The following is a 22,053-nucleotide window of genomic DNA, read 5'->3' as shown; positions in this document are numbered from 1 at the left end:
ATTTTACCTTTTACCGACATACAGATGACCAAGGGAAGAGCAAAGTTGAGAGGATGAGTTATTCAAAAGAGTATTATGGTCATGCCAAGCTATCAGCATTAAGGCATCCCTGTAAAGATGTCCTGTTGACATTTGTGATCCAGGCTGGATGTTTAAAAAAATTGATAACATATTACTTTAGCAATTATTATTAATTCTTATTATTACCACGACTACATCCGGAAGTAAAAGCTCAGCAGCCTCCGGCTTTTCCTATGCCTTGAAAAAACCTCTAATATAAAAGGCATTTCTATCCAAAAGTTCCCATTCATCTCCCGCTCTGGGAACCGGGAGCGTCCCCTGTCCAATCAACTCTCAAATCCCCAGCATCAGCGAGTGGGCGGGGCTCAGCTAGATTCCTTGGCCTCCGCTTCTCCGGCTTGGCCACGTTAGAAGTCCCGCAGGTCCTTGAAGGTACACAAATTACGTATATATCCATTAGAAAAAAGTAGAGTACATTATCACAATTTAAGTTTAATTAGATTAAATAATTTACAACATTTTATTCGTATCCTTTATTTGTTTTATTTAGTTTCTTATTTTCTTCTATGAGTATAGTAACCACCTCCGAGCTTTACGGATCTGCAGGTCCTTTCCTCGCGCACGCGCAGTTGTTAGGGAGGGCGGGCCTGTTTCCGGGTGGCGCGTGGGGCTTGAGGGGGAGAACGGCGCCTGCTGCCACCAACATGGAGACTTTGTACCGTGTCCCGTTCTTAGTGCTCGAATGTCCCAACCTGAAGCTGAAGAAGCCGCCTTGGTTACACATGCCGTCGGCCATGACTGTGTATGCTCTGGTGGTGGTGTCTTACTTCCTCATCACCGGAGGTAACTCGGGCTGTCGGGCCCGAGAAGCTGAGGCGCGGAGAACTGACCCGCCCCGGGAGGCGCGTCTGGTCCGCTGACTCTCAGCCCCGGGGGAAGCATCGCTCTGCTTTGGATCTTTTCTGAGGGTGGAGGGGAGTTCTGGGGTCCGGAGTGTTAACGTCCAAGTTTATTCGCCCTCAGGCCCTGTCTTGAGAGAATTCGTGTTCTCACTCCCATTGCCTTTCCTCTCCTAGCCCTCCCATCCCAGGGATCCGAGTCAAATATATATTTTTCAAGGCCAAATTGTTGCTCTTTTTGTTGCTTGCCATACGTTGTTTGATAAATGTCCTGGGAAAGTCTAGTTTGGCCAACTCCGCTTCCATGGTTGATCAAGAGCTTGTGGGACTTTTAAACTTGTCTTTGTCCTGGAATCTTGGAGAGACTTGACAATCTTTAGTTTTGTTGGCTCAAACCTACGGTTCTGTGTTGCCTTTTGCATGACCTACAATAAATATCAGTGGAATTTTATGAAATCACAGGTGTGATAAATATTTGAGATTGGAGATGAGATTTGCAGACGATACTGTATTTCAGTGGGCAGAAGTTGAGAATTAAAAAATAAGATAAATAGCATTACTATTAAACGCTTCTGAATTGTCTGTCATCTTATTCTGTCCTTTTCAAATAGAAAATTGCAAGGGGCGTTGCCTTATGTACTGGTGAGTTGGCAGTCCGGCTACAGTCTTTTCAGAGCCACTACCCTCTCAGGCCACAGTTCCAAGATTTACTTAGAACTGTGCTACTGTGTACATTTAGATTTGGGGAAGTGGTGTACTTAACTTGGAAATTATAAAATTAATTTAGATTTTGGGAAGTGGTGTACTTAACCTGGAAATTATAAAATTAAAGCTACGGTTTGGGATAGCAAAAGTAGTTCTACTTTTAAGGGCGTGGCCATATAATTGTTATTTTCATAGATGTTTTGTGAGAATAGTTGGCACTGAAGGGGGAGGATTCAGACTGAGAGAGCTGAGTTCTAGAAGGCACCTTTGAATTTACCCCCTTCCCCCAATCTAGAATAATGAAAATTAACTTTTGTTCATTTAAGTAAATTACATTTAAATATTTGAGTTACATTTAAATACTTTTTTGGTAACAAGATACTATCTAGCATTGCATTAGCATTAACCATTAACATTTGCTCATCAAGTTAATAGCTACTGTACTGAATAAACAAAATTTAAAATGCATGTGGCTTTTAAACTTTTAAAAATAAATAATATAGAATATTTCAGTATTATTATTGAGTGCTCGCTTTGGTAGCACATATACTAAAATTGGAATGATAGGGAGAAGATTACTATGGCCTCTGTGCAAGAATGACTCGCAAATTCGTGAAGCGTTCCATATTTTTGCACAGTTCACGAAGGTCGTTGGACAAAAAAAAAAAAAGTCATTATTCAGTAATAATAATGAATAATGCTAGTTTCTTTCCTGTAACCCTTACTTCTCTTGGAGTCGGATTCTTTGCGAGAAGCCTCAGTTTTCTTTGTGGCCCTCTTTTTTTCCCTGTTGATTATTGCAATGGGGAGATTCTCCGTCCCAACCACTGGGGGAAAGTGGAAAGGATGCCTTTTAGTGGCCAGGTCTATGAGGTATGTTGTGTGCTGAATTGGTTTTGCCACTGGAAGGGAAGAAGTCTCTTCTAAAAACTGAGTGCACCTTTATAAATAAACTATTTGTTGCTGACAAATAGTCAGCAAATAGATACTGAGTCCCTGTTAAGTTCCAGGCACTAGGTACTGGAGATAATAGAACAAAACATAAGGACCCTGACCTCCTGAAGCTTATAATGTCATAGTTAAGACATGTTAAATGTCACGTAATTTTTTTGTCCATTAAAAATGGTCACAAAAACAGGCCAGGCGCAGTGGCTCACGCCTGTAATCCAACACTTTGGGAGCCTGAGCCAGTTGGATCATTTGAGCCCAGGAGTTCGAGGCCAGCCTGGGCAACATGGCGAAACCCTGTCTCTACCGAAAATACAAAAAATTAACCAGGCGTGGTGGTACATGCCAAGTAGCTGGGACTACGGTGCAGGAGTTTGAAGTGGGAGGATCGCCTGAGCCTGGGAAGCTGAGGCTGCAGTAAGCTGTGATGGCACCACTGCACTCCAGCCAGGGTGACAGAGCAAGACCCGACCCTCTCTCAAAAAATAAAAACAAACAAAAAATGGTTGTAAATACGGTGAAAGAAAAGAACAAGAGGTTTTTGAGAAAATGAAGGGAGTTGGAAGCATCATCTGGATTGGATTGGATGTGATTCCTGAGGAAATGATATGTAAGCCAAAATCTGAAGAGTTCGGGGAAAGGATATGCTAGGCAGAGGGAAACGTAGGGCAGATGTGAGACCAAAAGACCAATTAGGTGGCCTTTGTAGTTGACTTAGACTATACAAGGTTTATGGTAGTGGAGATTAGGATAATACAATGAAAGATATGTTGGAAGTAGATTCAGTAGGTCTTGAATTCACTGGGTGTAGGGGAAGAGTGAAGTGGGAAGGAATCTTACAGGTTTCTGGTTTGAGCACTTGAATAGATGGAAGTATCATTTCCTGAGATTGAAAAAACAAAGCTTTTGGTGGAAATGGTGCACCAGAGGTTGTTTTGGGGTAAAATTAGTTGGATATGTCACATGTGTCTAGACCTGAGAAAAGAGGCCTGTGTTGAAGTTGGTCAACTAACAGACATTTCTGGAACTCCCATGAGACACTGAAGAGTATAGGCAAAGTCCAAAGTCCCTGTTCTTGAGGAGCTTACCTGTAATTCTAATGGTACTGGCATTATTTGAGAGGCCTTGGCACATCACATTGAGAGTCTTTAGCACATGAAATTGAAAGCCCTGGGAGTTCATTTTGGAGAGAAGTAGAAGAGGACAGTGGACCAATCCCTGAGGGCCTCCAACATTTAGTGGTTTTATAAAAGAAGAGGCCCAATAGAGAGGTAGCAAGAAAACATGAAGAGGAGTATCACAAAAGCTATAAGGAGGTGTTTTTCAAGAAATTGGTTTAGTAAACTGGATTGAGTGCTTCTGAGAAGTCTCCTAAGATGAGAACTGAAAAGTGTCCATTGAATTTGACAACATGGAGATCATTGGTGACCTTAGAAAGAGCAGTATCAATGGTTGCAGAAGCCAGATTGGATTGAGTTGAAGAATGAAGGGTAAGTAAGAAAGGGGAGATGGCACGTTTGCCTAAGTCTTTCCAGGAGAAAGTCTGACTCCCTTTCAGAAAGCAAAGATAGAAATAGGATGTTAGCTAAGAGGATCTGAAGTCAAGGAGGGTTGATGTAGGGAAGGAGAGCTTGAAAATACAGGAGAGAGGAGAGATATCCAAAGGAATAAGGTCCCTGAGAGTCCAAGTGGAAATGGACTCCTGATAATTGCAAAAGGGATCCCACGTAATAGGAGGTGGGAATCTTCCTTTTTGTAGCTGGAAAGAAGGAAGTGAGGATGGATGCAGGTACCAGGTATTTGTAGATTTGGTGGGGAAAAGACAAGGGAATTCCTATAGGATTGTTTTGTCAGGCTAGGATAAGGGAGATAGGCTTGTTATGCTTAAGAAAAGCTGGAGATGAAGATGTTTGAGAACAGTGGAGAAGGTAGAGTAGATGTTGACAGTGGGAGATTGAGAAAACTATTAGTGCTGATGAACATTAATGATCACGATGACATTATGACATAATGGTGGACATTAATATTAATGATTATGAATCTCTAGTATTGCCATTCTGCCTGATGGCATGGTTTTAAAATGTCTCCTTGTTTTACATTTAAGCAATTTCTCTAGTTATTTTTCAATTTATAGAAACTAAGTATATCTGAGACAATTTTTGTGAACTGAAGTAGAGCCTTTAGTTTTAAATCCCCTTTATACTAAAGTCATTCCTGAGTATTAGCAACCCTTATTGGATGAATTTCCTTTATGAAATTTGTACTTCATTTAGATATCATACTGTTTTCAAAGTAATTCTAAAACATTGAGTTGAATGTCTGAATGATTTATCAGAACCTTAGATGAGTTGGGCCACATTTGGTTATAATAATACAATCAAAGCATTCCTATTTAAAAGTAAATTAACCTTGGCCGGGTGCAGTGGCTCACACCTGTAATCCCAGCACTTTGGGAGACTGAGGCAGGTGGATCACCTGAGGTCAGGAGTTCGAGACCAGCCTGACCAATATGGTGAAACCCCGTCTCTACTAAAAATACAAAAATTAGCTGGGCATGGTGGTGGGCGCCTGTAGTCCCAGCTACTCAGGAGGCTGAGGCAGGAGAATTGCTTCAACTTGGGTGGCGGAGTTTGGCAGTAAACCAAGAGGCACCACTGCACTCTCAGCCTGGGCGACAGAGCGAGACTCTGTCTCAAAAAAAAAAAAAAAAAGTAAATGAACTTTAAAAGACAATGAAAACTATAATCCTGTTTTCAAAAATTAGTAATACAATCTAATCTGTTCTGTTGTCTTTCTTATAGGAATAATTTATGATGTTATTGTTGAACCTCCAAGTGTTGGCTCTATGACTGATGAACACGGGCATCAGAGGCCAGTAGCTTTCTTGGCCTACAGGTAAAAGATACCTTTTTGAATGATTTGGTGGTGGGAAAGAAGGTTGCTGGGGTATGCCAGCTTATTTAAAAATAGAATAAAACCTATGGGATCCATGTGTATTTAGACAACAGCTGTTTTAAAATGCTGGATTCTGAAATGGCAGAAAGTGAGTCAAGAACAAGAGTATATTATTTATTAAGAAAGTATTTCATAATGATTGATGTATCACCAATTTACAGTAGGGTGTCAGTTTAAACTACATTTACAGATTGTTCTGGGAGTCAGCGAACTATAGCTGCTTTTTTTTTTCCCCCAAAAAAGTTTTATTGGAGGTAAGCATGCCCATGTGTTTATATATGATCTATGGCTGCTTTTAAGCTACAGTGGCTGAGTTGAATAAGTATGACACAAACCATATACCCCACAAGCCTAAGATATTTAGTATATGGGTACTTAAGAAAATATTTTTGGACTATACTCTGGTCTATACCATTAAATAAAAAAAAATTTTTGAGACTTGAGGGTTCTATTTCATCAGTGAAACCCCGTTCCAGTGTGGTTTTGTTCACCTGAGCAATGCTTATATTGCTTTCTAAAATTTACTTGATAAATATCTACCTAAACATAGCTATATGTTTATGTTTGCAGTAATGCTATTTATGCATAGAATATTTCTGGAAAGATTTATTAGTATTCTCTGTGGAGGGGAGTTAATGACAGGTTGATGGTAGGGTGGCTTTTCATAGTGCCCTCTTTCACACTGTTTGAATTTTGAACCTGGTGCATATATTGTGTTTTCAATGAAAACAATTGATTAAAAAAAAAAAAAAAACTCTCTTTACATATGCCTATGTGTAATCATCCCTTTAACGAGAAATTTTCTTTTTGAGGTCCCTGAACTATGAGAATTTGATAAAAGCTCTGTATCCCTAGAAAAATACACACACACACACACACACACACACACACACACACTTTTACATACAATTATAGGGGTTTGTAGTTCACTGAAGTTCTTATGGGGCTCATGGAGCCTTATTTAAGAACAGTTTCTTTTTAAAATATTTCCATTTGAAACAAGTTTATTATTATTAACATAAAACTTCAAGAAACACATCTAACCGATTCAAAATTAGTTTGAAATTGATAGTAGAAATTTAAATAGCATAACTTTTAAAAAAAGCTAACCTAGACCGGGCGCAGTGGCTCACGCTTATAATCCCAGCACTTTGGGAGGCCGAGGTGGGCGGGTCACAAGGTCAGGAGATTGGGACTATCCTGGCTAACCCAGTGAAACCCCGTCTCCACTAAAAATACAAAAAATTAGCCAGGCGTGGTGGCACGCACCTGTAGTCCCAGCGACTCAGGAGGCTGAGGTGTAGGAAAATTGCTTGAATCTGGGAGGTGGAGGTTGCAGTGAGCCAAGATCGTGCCACTGCACTCCAGCCTGGGCGACAGCAAGACTCCGTCTCAAAAAAAAAAGTTAAGCTAAAGTTCTGGGTAAAGCATTAATATACATAAAATATGAGTATTTATTTTACATAAACAGTTGTGTTAGTTGAGGTTTTACAACTTTTTTTGAATGTGAACTCCATGAAGACAAAGATTTTTGTCTGTTTTATTCATTGTTGTATCCCCCAGAACCTAAAACAGTGCTTGCTACCTAATAGACTCAACAAATATCTGTTGAATGGACAGATGAATATCCAGAGGTATAGTAAAATAGTTGTAAGGATAAGAATAAGAAATATAGCACAAAAATGTTTTGGCACAAAACGGAAATAGAAATTTCAATTTAAGGGGAAACATTTCTATTTATTATCTTTCTGTGGTCATTCTTTTCTTTTCCAGAGTAAATGGACAGTATATTATGGAAGGACTTGCATCCAGCTTCCTATTTACAATGGGAGGTTTAGGTTTCATAATCCTGGACCGATCGAATGCACCAAATATCCCAAAACTCAATAGATTTCTTCTTCTGTTCATTGGATTCGTCTGTGTCCTGTTGAGTTTTTTCATGGCTAGAGTATTCATGAGAATGAAACTGCCGTAAGTTATTTGTGTAATCAACAACTTATGTTGCAAATTGGTAAAATGATTACCTGGAAAACGTAAAGTCATAGCACATTTAATTTAACTTTCATTTACATGGGTGAAAAATCCAGAAACCAAATATATTTGTGACTTCGTCAGGTTATAGCTATAGTTTATAAAATTGAAACTAATAGATCTTCTTAGTTGTTATCCCCAAGAATGTTCATGAGAAAATTTAGTGACTTTGTCCTGGCATCAATGACTGAAGATAGTCACTGTTTCTTTTTTTTTTCTTTTTTTTTTTTTTGAGACGGAGTTTTGCTCTTGTTGCCCAGGCTGGAAATGCAATGGCACAATCTTGGCTCACTGCAACCTCTGCCTCCCGGGCTCAAGTGATTCTCCTGCCTCAGCCTTCTGAGTAGCTGGGATTACAGGCACGCACCACAGCACCCAGCTATTTTTTGTATTTTTAGTAGAGATGGGGTTTCACGAGGTTGACCAGGTTGATCTTGAACTCCTGACCTCAGGTGATCCTCCTGCCTTGGCCTTCCAAAGTGCTGGGGTTATAGACATGAGCTACCGTGCCCGGCTGTCATTGTTTCTTTAAAATGCCTTTTGGCTAATCTGTAACACAGGATTCCAGTAGTATTAATGGTAGGGAATAGCTTCAAATCACTCACTGTTGCTGCTCTTTTTTTTTTTTTTTTGAGACGGAGTCTTGCTCTGTCCCCCAGGCTGGAGTGCAGTGGTGCATCTCGGCTCACTGCAAGCTCCGCCTCCCGGGTTCACACCATTCTCCTGCCTCAGCCTCTCGAGTAGCTGGGACTACAGGTGCCCGCCAACACGCCCGGCTAATTTTTTTTTGTATTTTTAGTAGAGACGGGGTTTCACCGTGTTAGCCAGGATGGTCTCGATCTCCTGACCTCGTGATCCGCCCGCCTCGGCCTCCCAAAGTGCTGGGATTACAGGCTTGAGCCACTGCGCCCGGCCGTTGCTGCTCTTTGAATATTGGTGGGAAGAAAACCCATTATGCCTTGTAAGGGAAGGGAGAGTTATTGCCCTTCAAAAAGATAGGAAAAGGATGTTTATATATTTGTGTGTGTGTGTGTATGTGTGTTTAATGTCTATTTAAAGATTATTTTGATTCAGAAAACTTTTCAATATCTTTAGAAGAAAAATAAAATGGTTTATGACATCTTTCATATTTCTGTTTAAGATTATTTACTTGAAATGTGAACAAATACAATCACATTTCCATATATTCTGACTTAATTCATGGATGCATTAGTAACTACAGTAACGACAGGAAATTTGGGCAAGCATACCACAAAGATTAGCTCTTAGTATTTTATTTTTAGTATTTTATTTTTTAGGGACTGTGTTAAACATCAAGTGTCAACTATGCTGATTTCTTAGTGTGTTTGAATTTTACAAATTCACTTGTTCTGTGACTTAACCTGTCCATTATCTGTAACACACCTGGGGTAGAATGGGCAAAAGTACATGATGATCCCACAATCATCGTGTTCCCATTTTAGTCCTGGCAGGATGGGAGGGAAAGCATGGAGTTCTTTGTCAGCTGAATGTCTGTGTGGCCATATAGCTGCCTCAGTTTCCTCTGGCAGCAGCTCTTTTTTTGTTTGTTTGTTTGTTTTTTTTTTTTTTTTGAGACGGAGTCTTTCTCTGTCCCCCAGGCTGGAGTGTGGTGGCGCAATCTCGGCTCGCCGCAACCTCCACCTCCTGGATTCACGCCATTCTCCTGCCTCAGCCTCCCGAGTAGCTGGGACCACAGGCACCCACCAACACGCCCGGCTAATTTTTTTGTATTTTTTAGTAGAGACGGGGTTTCACCGTGTTAGCCAGGATGGTCTCGATCTCCTGACCTCGTGATCCACCCGCCTCGGCCTCCCAAAGTGCTGGGATTACAGGCTTGAGCCACTGCGCCTGGCCCTTTTTTTGTTTTTTTGTTTTTGTTTTTGTTTTTTGAGATGGAGTCTCGCATTGTTGCCCAGGCTGGAGTGCAGTGGTGCAATCTTGGCTCACTGCAACCTCCGCCTCCCAGGTTCAAGCAATTCTCCTGCCTCAGCCTCACAAGTAGTTGGGATTACAGCCTCAGCTTCCCGAGTAGGTGGGATTACAGGCACCCGCCACCACTCCTGGCTTATTTTTTTTGTATTTTTAGTAGAGACAAGGTTTTACTATGTTGGCCAGGCTGTTCTGGAACACTTGACTTCATGATCCACCTGTCTCAGCCTCCCAGAGTGCTGGGATTATAGGCGTGAGCCACTGGGCCCGGCAGCAGCTCTTATTTTCATTTGGGGAAGGCATTTCTGGCCATTGGCTAAGTTGTATGAAGACTAAGGTACTCCAGCCTCTTCTTTTTGTTCCTTGTTTTTCTGCTCGTAGTGGAAGTAAGTCACCATAGCCTGGTAAGTTATACTGGTATAGAAAAGACTGAAGTTTTCATTAGCAGGGCAAGAAAAGAGGAGACTTCCAGGTAGAATAAAGAGGTTACTAAAAGGCTCGCGCCTGTAATCCCAGCACTTTGGGAGGCTGAGGCGGGCGGATCACAAGGTCAGGAGATTGAAACCATCCTGGCTAACGTGGTGAAACCCCGTCTCTTACTAAAAATACAAAAAATGAGCCAGACATGGTGGCGGGTGCCTATAGTCCCAGCTACTCGGGAGGCTGAGGCAGGAGAATGGCGTGAACCCAGGAGGCAGAGCTTGCAGTGAGCCAAGATTGCGCCACTGCACTCCAGCCTGGGCGACAGAGCAAGACTCCATCTCAAAAAAAAAAAAAAAGAAAATTTACAACCAAAACAAAAGAAACCTTTGGAGGCATGTGTCAGAACAGAGAAAGTGTCCTGGTTTTGCTTATAGAATCAAATTTGTTCTCATTCTACCTGCTGTTTTCATTCTACGTAGTGTTTTCCTTCTTTATAGTTTTAGGTCCTCTTCTTAGGAATGAGTCTATTAAGAAAATACGACTTTCAGGATAATAGAGCTATCTCCTACTGACAGAAAAGCTTTGACAAGTGTTTAATACTTTGGATTGCCTTCATCTTACTTTTGCAATCATTTATGTGAACATTTGTCTTCCTGTCCGCATTCTATAGGCTAGTATGTAACACCATTGACTAAATCCAAACTTTAGGCTAGGGAAAAAGGGTATACTTTCTGGGTTTCAGTTATAGATTATGTTTAGATCTAATCAAAACAGGACAGTGGTCCAAACAGAAAATTGCTACCTTCTGTATCTTGTTATGCAGCTAAATCGAGGATTTGAATTTTTAATATTAATTTATAGTTCCCTTTGTGATACCATTTCTCATCTGCAGCTCCTAATGCCTGGTACCTTGGGTATGGAGTGGGGAGAGACAATGGACAGTTTTATATAAGAAATGGAAGTAATGATACTACCTTTCCTGGAATATTTGCAGGTCCCAGAGGAGATGATGAGCAAGGACTTTTGGCCTGTATTACACACAACAGGGTTGTGGTTACTATCCCAGCAAGGAAAGGGTGTATCTTTCTTATTTCATGCAAATTATCTATGATGACCTAACAGTTTGATTATAGTGAGTGGAATAACCACAACAATAAAAAAGATGTCAAAAAAAAAAAAAAAAAAACACCAATAGCCACTGGTTTTTCCAAATCAACTAAGTTTCTAGCATCTGAGATAAAGGATGGCTGTATCATAAGATGCACCATGATAACCTCCAGGGTGGAATTCTTTTTTACAAAGATGTTACCTTTAGCAAGAGATGCCTTTGAAAAGGAGAAAACAGTAGCACTGAAACAGTATTACTGGTTCTGTTTTCTGATTTATGCTTTTTTGAAAGATCTGATGTTTCCCCTATTGATATAATTTTACTAATTAAAACATGTTTTATTTGATGTCTTGACTTTTGAAGAAACATCAAAAATGAATGACTGTTGCCTGGGAGCAATGGCTCAGGCCTGTAATCCCAGCATTTTGGGAGGCCGAGGTGTGCAGATCACTTGAGGTCAGGAGTTCAAGACCAGCCTGGTCAACATGGTGAAACCCAGTCTCTACTAAAAAATAAAAAAATTAGGGCTGGGCGTGGTGGCTCACGCCTGTAATCCCAGCACTTTGGGAGGCCGAGGCGGGTAGATCACGAGGTCAGATCGAGACCACGGTGAAACCCCATCTCTACTAAAAATACAAAAAATTAGCTGGGCGTGGTGGCGGGTGCCTGTAGTCCCAGCTACTCGGAGAGGCTGAGGCAGGAGAATGGCGTGAACCTGGGAGGCGGAGCTTGCAGTGAGCCGAGATTGCGCCACTGCACTCCAGCCTGGGCTACAGAGCAAGACTCCGTCTCAAAGAAAAAAAAAAAAAATTAGCTGGGTGTGGTGGTCACTCCTGTAATCCCAGCTATTTGGGAGGCTGAGGCACAAGAATTGCTTGAACTCAGGAGGCAGAGGTTGCAGTGAGTCGAAATTGTGCCACTGCATTCCAGGCTCGGTGACAGAGTGGGACTCCATCTCAAAAAAAAAAAAAAAAAGAATGATTGTTTATTAACTTTGCACACATAGCAGTACATTTAAAAGGAAAAAATTAAACCATAGTCCCTAATATTTTTATTGGTACAGTCTCAAAGGAGTAATTTTCATTTTGTGAAAATGAAAATGTTCTAATATAATTTATGAGGTAATGTATGTGAAATCATGTATGTATGCGCCTGTATGTTCACTGCATTTTAAATATACATAGACTCAAAGGAAATGATGTTCAGTTACTGAGTAGAAAACTGGTACAAGTTTGAACTTGGTTCTTCTGAAAAAATAATGAATCTTCATTAGATTGTCTTTAGCCTCCACTCTTAGGGCAGCTTTAACTTAAAAGCAGAATCTTTTTCTTTTTTTTTTTTTCCTTTTTTGAGGCAGAATCTTGCTCTGTCACCCAGGCTAGAGTACAATGGCGCGGTCTCAGCTCACTACTACCTCCGCCTCCCAGGTTCAAGCCATTCTCCTGCCTCAGCCTCCCGAGTAGCTGGGATTACAGGCATGCGCCACCATGCCAGGCTAATTTTTGTATTTTTAGTAGAGACGAGATTTTGCCATGTTGGCCGAGGCTGGTCTCGAACTCCTGACCTGAAGTGATCTGCCTGCCTCCGCCTCCCAAAGTGCTGGGATTACAGGGTGAGCCACCATGCCCGGCCAAAAGCAGAATCTTAAAAAAATAAAAATAAAAGGTGGCCTGTGGTGGCATGGTAATGCCCTAAAGTCAGGCGAAGTGTTCAATTGGAGATGGAGGGATGGGTTCCTACATTCAGGCAAGTCTGTTATAAAGCTGTATAAAACTACTTGAAATAGATACTATCATATAATTGAGGACAAAAGGCCTGCCTTATTTCAGCTGGCAAAAATGGCTTTTTAGCAATTTTACCTAGTGTTTATTAAGCTTGAGAGGAAAAGCTAAGGATCTTCTGGATAAATCTGAGATCATGGGATCAGTTCAGAAAACAAGTTCTCTTAAAGGGAGAAAGGAATAAAAAATATAAATGTAATAATATTTAAACTAACATATTTAGGGAATGATATGATGCATATATGTGATTCCATGTAATTGAAAATACATAAATACTAAAACATTGTATTCATTTTCAACAGACCTCTTTCTAAAGCGTTTGTTGTATTACACGTTAACACTCACTTTTGTATGTAGCAAATATTTATTATTTGATAACTGTTATTTGCTGGACACTGTGCGATTAAACATAATTTAACGTTCTCCACTGAGGGTCATTTTACATTTCTGTTATGCACAGTACTACTTTTCAGTTTTGTTGATTTCACTGGCCTGTCACTTGTCATGGTGATCAGTATATACCTATTGTAATTTCATCCTTTCCCTCTTCTTCTTTTCAGTTTGCTGGTTGTTCTGTGACTTGAGGGAATAGATAACCTAGCTATTAATTACCTTTTAAATCAGTTCTGGCTGAAGGAGAGCTTAATGGCTTGGCTTTGTAACCATACTTTCAGATGTTTGAGAATCTCTTTCATTTCCTTCCAGATTTGGAGCTATATTTTAGAGAATTAAGGCTGTAGAGAAACTAGCAGCTGGATTGTTTCAGTGACTAAAAAGCTGATATCCAAGGTTCATTTTTAGCAAATAAGGGATGTAATTCATTCTAAAGAAACAAAACATTTGTACAGCTGCTGAGGACAATGTGTAGCAGAGAGGGTGAGGAATTTGGAGTCCAGTTTTGGCCTGCCACTTAATAGCTCTGAGACTTTGGATTAGTTCTGTGAACTCTCTTGGCCTCAGGTTCCAAACCTGTTAAATGAAGTATTAATATACCTTGGGGAGTTACAGTTGTCAAGATTAAATAAGAAGGTATGCTCTCAATCATAATGTAAGTGTTAATCAATGTCAGTGTTTTCATTCTAAAGATAGAGTCCTAAAAGTCCTAAAAGTTCTAATCAAGTTAGATTATGGCCACAGTTTCAAAAATAAATGAATAAACCATTACTGTTTTTTTGTTTTGTTTTGTTTTGTTTTGAGATGGAGTCTCGCTCTGTTGCCCAGGCTGGAGTGCAGTGGTGCCATCTCGGCTCACTGCAAACCCCGCCTCCCAGGTTCATACCATTGTCTTGCCTCAGCCTCCCTAGTAGCTGGGACTACAGGCGCCCGCCACCATGCCCAGCTAATTTTTTGTATTTTTAGTAGAGACGGGGTTTCACCGTGTTAGCCAGGATGGTCTCGATCTCCTAACTTCGTGATCCCCCTGCCTCGGCCTCTCAAAGTGCTAGGATTACAGGCATGAGCCACCGTGCCCAGCCTGAATAAACCATTACTATTTCTAAAAGAAGAAAGTGAGGTTTCCATTTCTAGGACCATTGGAGTGGGTAGTAGACCAGGAGTGAGGAGACTTGTGTTTTAATGCTGGTTCTGTTCTTTTCTGGCCTTGTGATTTTGAGCAAACCACTTAATTGCTGTCACACTCTTCATCTGTAAAATGAGACTAATCCTTGTTTCACACACCTTTTTAAGATTGTTGCAAGGGTTAAATGCAATACTGAATGTGGTAATGTTTTGAGAAGTTTCTGTTAGTGCTAACCTAGCACAGTGCTTGCCTTAATATACAGACGCACTGAGTGATTATTGAAAGAATGGCCTTAAAATAAAGATTAAATAGGAGATCCTTCATGGTGGCTTCTCTTGTTTCTAGTTGGTTTTTGAGTTCTTGATTTACTTTTTATTGTATTTATCTACAATTTTACTTATGTAAAATTCTCACAGGCCTGAATGTAAGATTATGAAATTTTCTGGGTCATGAGAGGGGGCTAAGTGATTGAGTATATATTATAGTAAGTGTATTTCAACAATTTTATTTTTATTTCCTACCAAGAAGTATAGTAATGTATTTGTTCTTCTTTTCTTTTTTCTAACATGGTATTGTTATAGCATTATAATATTTCTTAGTATCTCCAAAATTGTCCTTAAGGTTAAACTATTTTAAGTTTGGCAGCTTTGAACAGGACATGTCTATTTAAATATTCTTTTCTATCTAAATATAGGTTGACAAGCATGGGTCACCCACTAGTTACAAGGAAGGATACCATAATATATAGCTATGTTAAGAGATAGAGTACAAAGTGTATATTCACATATAGGTATATACAAATGACAAGAAGTTACTCCTAATGAGTCTTTAGTACCCTTGTTTCATAGTGTAAGCTAGCTGTTGGGTAACTTCTACTACAGAGTGCAGATACTAGTGAATGGTTGCTTAAAATCTTCTTGAACCTTTTTTTTTTTCTTGTGAAGCTTATGTTTTAAAGTATCGTTTTTGTGACACATCAGGCATTAATAGTAGCAAATTTATGTGAGGTCTTTAAAGTCAATGTATATATCCAAAGAACCTTTTAATTTTTAATTTTTTTTTTTTTTGTGGGGGACTGAGTCTGGCTCTGTTGCCAGGCTGGAGTGCAGTGGTGTGATCTTGTTTCACTGCAACCTCCGCCTCCCGGGTTGAAGCGATTCTCCTGCCTCAGCGTCCTGAGTAGCTGGGACTCAGGCGTGCACTACCACACCAGGTAATTTTTGTATTTTTAGTAGAGACGGGGTTTCACCGTGTTGGCCAGGATGGTTTCTATCTCTTGACCTCGTGATCCGCCTGCCTCAGCCTCCCAAAGTGCTGGGATTACAGGTGTGAGCCATTGTGCCCAGCTGAACCTTTTTATTTTTAAATTTTTGTTCAGTTTTGGATTTGGGAGGAGGTGAGAAGTATCTGGTTGTCAAGGTGGTTGTGTTAGATGAAAGTTCTCTTTACGCAGAGTGTGGATTGGCCAGGCTGATATAGCAGAATGAAAAGAGTACGTGAGTTCTAGGTTGATTGCATTGGCTGAACATAAGTCTAATCATACAGGGAGTCAAGTGAGTTCAGAAGCTGAAAGGGAGGGAAGTCACATTTTTGAGTGTTTGCTGTGTGCCAAGCACTGGAGGAGACCTCAGTATTATCAAGTAGTTTTTAAATCCTACGTTACCAGTGAAGAAACTTGGGACTCTAAAAATAGCAGCTAACATTTGTCAAGCGCATTTAACTATGAGTAGCAAGTACTATACGAGTAGATTCTCTTATAATCCTTAAAACCCTTTGAGGCACTCCATTTTACAGATGAGGAAACTGAGTGAGGTTTGCCAGGCTCATGCAGTAAGTGGTAGAAGTAGGGTCAAAAGAAGAGGCATTCTGAAGCTGTCAGTGAGTATAGGGTATTGTAAACCTTTTTTTTTTTTTTTTTTCTGAGATGGGAGTCTTACACTGTTTCCCAGGCTGGAGCACGGAGTTTCACCGGGTTAGCCAGGATGTTTTTGTTTTTGTTTTCTTTTTGAGATGGAGTTTTGCTCTCTTTGACCAGGCTGGAGTGCAATGGCATGATCTTGGCTCACTGCAACCTCCACCTCCTGGGTTCAAGCAATTCTCCTGTCTCAGCCTCCCAAGTAGCTGGGATTACAGGCGTCTGTCACCACGCCCAGCTAATTTTTGTAGTTTTAGTAGAGGTGGGTTTTCGCCATGTTGGCCAGGCTGGTCTCGAACTCCTGACCTAGTGCTCCACCTGCCTCGGCTTCCCAAAGTGCTGGGATTACAGGCATGAGCTACCACGCCCGGCCTAGTAAACCCTTTCTTAATGTGGATGCTGGTACATAATTTTTCTGTTTTTTTGCCTGATCCTGTAGATTCTTAATTAATAATAGACTTTAAGGGCTTATTGCCAAAGGAAAGATTTGGAACTTTTATAACACTAGATTTAATGCTTTAAATTAAAGTGGATTTCAGGGCCTAACTTGCACATTTAATAAAAGGATCTCCTGTTTGACCAGCATGAAGTTTGACCTTACCAGCAGGTACAGCTAAAGCTCCTGTTATCCAGACATTTCCTAAAGTATTAGAGGTTCAGGGGCAGATGTTTGTGCACACTGTGTTTTGAAGTCTCAAAGGCTCATCTCCTAGTGCTGAATAGCTTCTGATTTTCCCAGTTCTCTTCTGGTAATATTAGAGTTTTTAGAAATCCAAACCAGTTTCTTTCCATAAAAAACAGCTTGATTTTGTTGCACTTCTGAGAGCCTAAAATAGATTGATTCTGACTCTTAACTTTAACTTTTAGATATCATTTTCTTTTCTTTCTTCCTTTTCTTATTCTGTGTTGTTTAGCATATTGTTTTGTAACTTTAAGAGGGAAGGGCCAGGCGCGGTGTCTCATACCTGTAATCCCAGCACTTTGGAAGGCCAAGGTGGATGGATTAACTGAGGTCGGGCATTTGAGACCAGCCGGGCCAAGATGGTGAAACCATGTCTCTATTAAAAACAGAAGAAGTTAGCTGGGTCACCTGTAATCCCAGCTACTTGGGAGGCTGAGGCAGGAGAATCGCTTGAACCCGGGAGGCAGAGGTTGCAGTGAGCCAAGATTGCACCATTGCACTCCAGCCTGGGCAACAAGAGCAAAACTCCATCTTTCAAAAGAAAAAAAAAAACTTTTTTTGCCGGGCTTCAGAAGCGTGTAATCCCAGCACTTTGGAAGGCCAAGGCAGGCGGATCACCTGAAGTCAGGAGTTCCAGACCAATCTGGCCAACATGGCGAAACCCTGCCTCTATAAAAATACAAAAGTTAGCCAGGTGTGCTGGCACACGCCTGTAATCCCAGCTACTTGGGAGGCTGAGGCAGGAGAACCACTTGAAACCGGGAGGCAGAGGTTGCAGTGAGCTGAGATCACACCATTGCACTCCAGCCTGGGTGACAAGAGCAAAAACTCCGTCTCAAAAAAAAAAAAAAAAAAAGGGAAGGATAGTAGAACTGAGGCTTAGTAATTTATTTGTATATTGGGGTGAGGTGGACAAGATATGAAATAAGGACCATAGTGAAGAATCACGCAATTATATTTTTGGATTTTTATTTGATATATCATAAAATTTGTTTTGGCATTTTGAAATACTATAATAATAAGAGAATACAAAAACAATTCTTTTCCCTTTTTGTGCTTATAATTATATTTCTGCAGGGGCTATCTGATGGGTTAGAGTGCCTTTGAGAAGAAATCAGTGGATACTGGATTTGCTCCTGTCAATGAAGTTTTAAAGGCTATACCAATCCTCTAATACGACAAGTGGAGAAGAATGAAGAGCAGCAGTAAAAGAAAGATCTAGTGAAAAAACAGGAAGCGTATTGAAGCTTGGACTAGAATGTCTTCTTGGTATTAAAGAGACAAGTTTATCACAGTATTTTTTTTTTCCTGCTGACCTATTGCTATACCAGTGATGTTGAGTGGCATTTTCTTTTTAGTTTTTCATTTCTTAAAATATACTCCACATCTACAGCTATAATATCAAATAAAGTGATTATTTTTTACAACCCCCTTAACATTTTTTGGAGATGACAGTTCTGATTTTCAGAAATTAACATAAAATCCGGAAGCAAGATTCGATAAGCTGAGAACTCTGAACAGCTGATCAGCTTTACCTATGGTGCTTTGCCTTTAACTAGAGTGTGTGATGGTAGATTATTTCAGATATGTATGTAAAACTGTTTCCTGAACAATAAGATGTATGAACGGAGCAGAAATAAATACTTTTTCTAATTAATACCTTTTATATTTGTTTTTTAACTGACAGTGTTAAGTTTTTGGTCTATTAATCATTCATTCCCATCTTACGACTTTCTTTAGCTACTTTTGGTAGCCTAAGATTTCAAAATATGGTTGGGAGAATACCTTGAGAGTTAGCATCTCTATATCCTTGTAAATAGTCAAGCACAGGCTGCATATCTATGTCAGAGTTGTCAATGTGAATGTGCTAGATGAGCACATGTAAAAACACCTCTGGGGCCGGGCGCGGTGGCTCACACCTGTAATCCCAGCACTTTGGGAGGCTGAGGCGGGCGGATCACGAGGTCAGGAGATCGAGACCATCCTGGCTAACATGGTGAAACCCCGTCTCTACTAAAAATACAAACAGACAAACAAAAACATCTCTGGACCAATCTGGACTTAATTTCTTCTATCCAGGCCTTCCGGTTCTCCCTGGCTGGCCATGGGCTTCACTTCTCTGATGGCTCAATTCATTCTTTCCTAAGATCTTCAAGTTTATAGTGAAATTTTCTCTCAAGTGAGCTTTTTTCCTGCTTATTCCAAGGCTCATTTAATTATAACCATTCTTTAAGTAAAAAAGAACTTACTTATTCAAAAATTCTGAGTACCTTTTTCATGCTAGGCAGCACTGAGAATGTCATGGTGAGTAAAATGAATAAAGACTGTGCCCTTATAGAGCTTACATTCTTGTGGGGAAATCAGCAGACTTAAAATGTTTTAAACTGTCAGATACTAGTAAATTCAACAAAGGGGAAAAAAAGCAAGGCAAGTGAAGGTCTGTATTATAGAGAATAATGGGAGAGATGGAGAAAAAGGGTTGCAGTATTTCCAAAGCCTTGAGAAAGGAAAACAGGACTTATATGCACTTATCAACTTAAAAGACTTGATTCAATAGTAAGAACTTTTTGGTTTGTTTTTTGTTTTTTGGTCATTTGCTGTATTTTAAAACCTTGTTCAAACTAGGTGGACAGGAAGTAACTCATGGGTGATTATGGCTTCAAAAGTCTGCTTTTTGTCATTGATTGAGTAGTGAATAGTTCCTAGTTAAGTACCATAAGGTGGTGCTGTTAAGGTTTGTTGTTTTTTTCTGTTTCAAAACTCTTAAGGCTTTTTGGGGGGAATAATAAACGTATCTTTACCTAATAAAGTGAAATATATTTAATTATATTTTAAAATATCAATAATACAAACTTTAAAATCAATGTGTAGAATGTTTTGCTGGTAAAAGCACAATGATTATGTGAAGAAACAAACATTGTACTAGGTTTAAAATGTTTTGGGGACATGAACCCAAAATGTCACAGTCTGAGGGAAAGCCTGCCAAGCATTATTAACATAAAAGAGGTTAATAGATGAGAAAGTAAGTTTACAGACTAAATTAGAAATAAATGAATCTTTGATTTTTGTCACAGGAAAGATCCCCCAGGCAGAGGATACTAAAGTGTAGCTAGAAGTGCAAAATGTTTTAGTAGAGCATAACTCCAGTGAAAGGAGAAGGAAGGGTGCAGAAAGGGGAAACTGTCACACGTGATGTAGAGTTGACAAAGTTGCTGTCAGCCCAGTGGGAGCTCCAGAGCAGAGACTCCCTGATAGAGTGGTATGTTAGGCAGAAATGGCTAGACCACTGTCCCACTGCATTGTCAGGTAATTGGCTGGGGATCACCTCACCTGGCTAGAAAGTTGAGGTAAACTCCGACAAAGCCAATAACGAGGCTGTCAGCTAGCCACAGCTGGGTAGCAAGTCCTTGCAGTTGGGTAGCGAGTCCTTGAGGGGAGATCTGAGCAGCACATCTCTGCCAAAAATTTATAAAGAAAACATCCCATTTATAGAATTAAAATGAAGAAATCCTATATAATTTGCTTAGAATGATTACACTGTGATTACTTGAATTGCAAAGTTAGAATTAACTTAGGTGCTCTCAGTAAATGGTACATTTCTGAAGGGTAAAGTTGGAAGAAAAAGATTATTATTTTTGCTTGAATTTTGCTCTGAATAGCAGAGCAGTTGTTTTCATTATGTGCTGCTATTTGCTGGTGCAGAAGATCAGTCTTTGAACATAGTAATAAGGAATATACATTTATTTATTCAAAGGAAGGCATGTGCCAGATGCTGGATTACATCAGAATGAGCAAGAGAAATACAGCATCTGTCCAGGTGGAACTTACAGTCGGGTGAATACACACAAATAGGCAAATTCTCTTTGCTGTAGGAGCAACACCTAAACCCAGATTTGAGATAAGGGAAGGCTGTAATTTGTTTTTGGAACAGTGGGCTACTAATCTGCTTAAAAGTTTCGAGCACTAATACATGTTTGTCCAAATCTTTCACTCATTTTTGTTACGTACTAAGACTTAATTGCAAGGAAGAGAAGCTCAGAGTATCTTAAAGAGAATAATAGGATACTGGAGAACCATGATACTAAAGATGAGTGCAGCAGGGAGTACTAGAATGGGGAATGTGGTACTGGAAGAACTCTTGTTCATTTCTGATATATTGTATGGGTCTGTGTAATGCTTTCCTCTCTATAAAACTAGCCACTTCCAGTTCAGAGTGGTGAGAATCATGACTGCTAACCTATCTTGATTATTACGCTTGATGCCTTCAGCCACCACAGGGGAAATTTCCTTGATTCCATTAACAGATTCAAAGTACAGAAGTGCCAGAGAAAAGACTAGTTGACCAGTTTGGTTGATGTATTTACCTGGAGTGTTCTTTCATGTTGGAAAATACATTCAAAGAGTTGGGTTATGTTGTTGGCTTGTGCTTCAAGGTCTGAACAGTAGAAGCATTAATATGCACCAAGGGATGATAGTACTGGCTTTTCACCACATTTTTTATTTCTTATAACACCGGTAAATTTGCTAAGATGCTTTCATACACCATGTGTGTCTTCGGGTTTTTTCTTATTTTTAATTATCATGGATACATAACGATTGTACATATTTATGGGGTCCATGTGATATTTTGATACAAGCATACAATGTGTAATGATCAAACCAGGGTAATTGGGGTATCCATTACCTCATGCATTTATCATTTCTTTACGTTAGGAACATTCCAATTCCACTCTTAGTTACTTTGAAATATACGATAAATTATTTTTCACTATAATCACCCTATTGTGCTACAGAAAACTAGGGCCATCCTTTTATCTAACATATTAATTGAAAAAGGTGTCACTTTAAGATTATTAGATTTTTTTTTTTTTTTTTTTTGAGATGGAGTCTCGCTTGCTGCCCAGGCTGGAGTTCAGTAGCGTGACCTCGGCTCACTGCAACCTCCACCTCCCAGGTTCAAGCGATTCTCCTGTCTCAGCCTCCCAAGTAGCTGGGATTACAGGCACATGGCATCACACCCTGCTAATTTTTGTATTTTTTGTAGAGATGGGGTTTCGCCACGTTGGCCAGGCTGGTCTCGAACTTCTGACCTCAAGTGATCCACCTGCCTTGGCCT

The 22,053-nt window shown here is 40.0% G+C and overlaps 1 protein-coding gene and 1 non-coding gene across 3 annotated transcripts; both read left to right on the top strand.

Annotated features, from left to right (window-relative positions):
* The first annotated feature begins 666 nt into the window (after nucleotides 1-666).
* On the top strand, nucleotides 667-18,594 carry OSTC (oligosaccharyltransferase complex non-catalytic subunit). 2 transcript variants are annotated; one of them, XM_032170645.3, is made up of 4 exons: nucleotides 668-864; nucleotides 5,375-5,468; nucleotides 7,302-7,499; nucleotides 18,015-18,588. In XM_032170645.3, exons 1-4 carry the CDS (start codon nucleotides 726-728, stop codon nucleotides 18,031-18,033), a joined length of 450 nt encoding a protein of 149 aa, XP_032026536.1. In that variant the 5' UTR covers nucleotides 668-725; the 3' UTR covers nucleotides 18,034-18,588. The 2 variants fall into 2 exon arrangements, with proteins under 2 accessions (XP_058288298.1, XP_032026536.1); XM_058432315.1 differs by lacking the exon at nucleotides 7,302-7,499 and having other exon boundaries at nucleotides 667-864; nucleotides 18,015-18,594.
* Nucleotides 2,151-2,257, top strand: LOC116477183 (U6 spliceosomal RNA). Its single transcript, XR_004250391.1, has one exon. It is a non-coding gene; the product is annotated as a U6 spliceosomal RNA (small nuclear RNA).
* Nucleotides 18,595-22,053: the final 3,459 nt, after the last annotated feature.

Source organism: Hylobates moloch, unplaced genomic scaffold (genome assembly GCF_009828535.3).
Source record: "Hylobates moloch isolate HMO894 unplaced genomic scaffold, HMol_V3 SCAFFOLD_2, whole genome shotgun sequence".
Classification (NCBI taxonomy): Eukaryota; Metazoa; Chordata; class Mammalia; order Primates; family Hylobatidae; genus Hylobates; species Hylobates moloch.
The sequence above is the reverse complement of the archived record's forward strand: the minus strand, read 5'-3'. Positions and strand labels throughout refer to the sequence as shown.

Excerpts from the sequence above, each read along its gene's own strand:
- OSTC (XM_032170645.3), top strand. The coding sequence starts at position 726 with ATGGAGACTTTGTACCGTGTCCCGTTCTTAGTGCTCGAATGTCCCAAC. Across the intron at positions 865-5,374 it reads TTACTTCCTCATCACCGGAG|GAATAATTTATGATGTTATT; the intron begins GTAACTCGGGCT and ends TCTTTCTTATAG. Across the intron at positions 5,469-7,301 it reads GTAGCTTTCTTGGCCTACAG|AGTAAATGGACAGTATATTA; the intron begins GTAAAAGATACC and ends TTTCTTTTCCAG.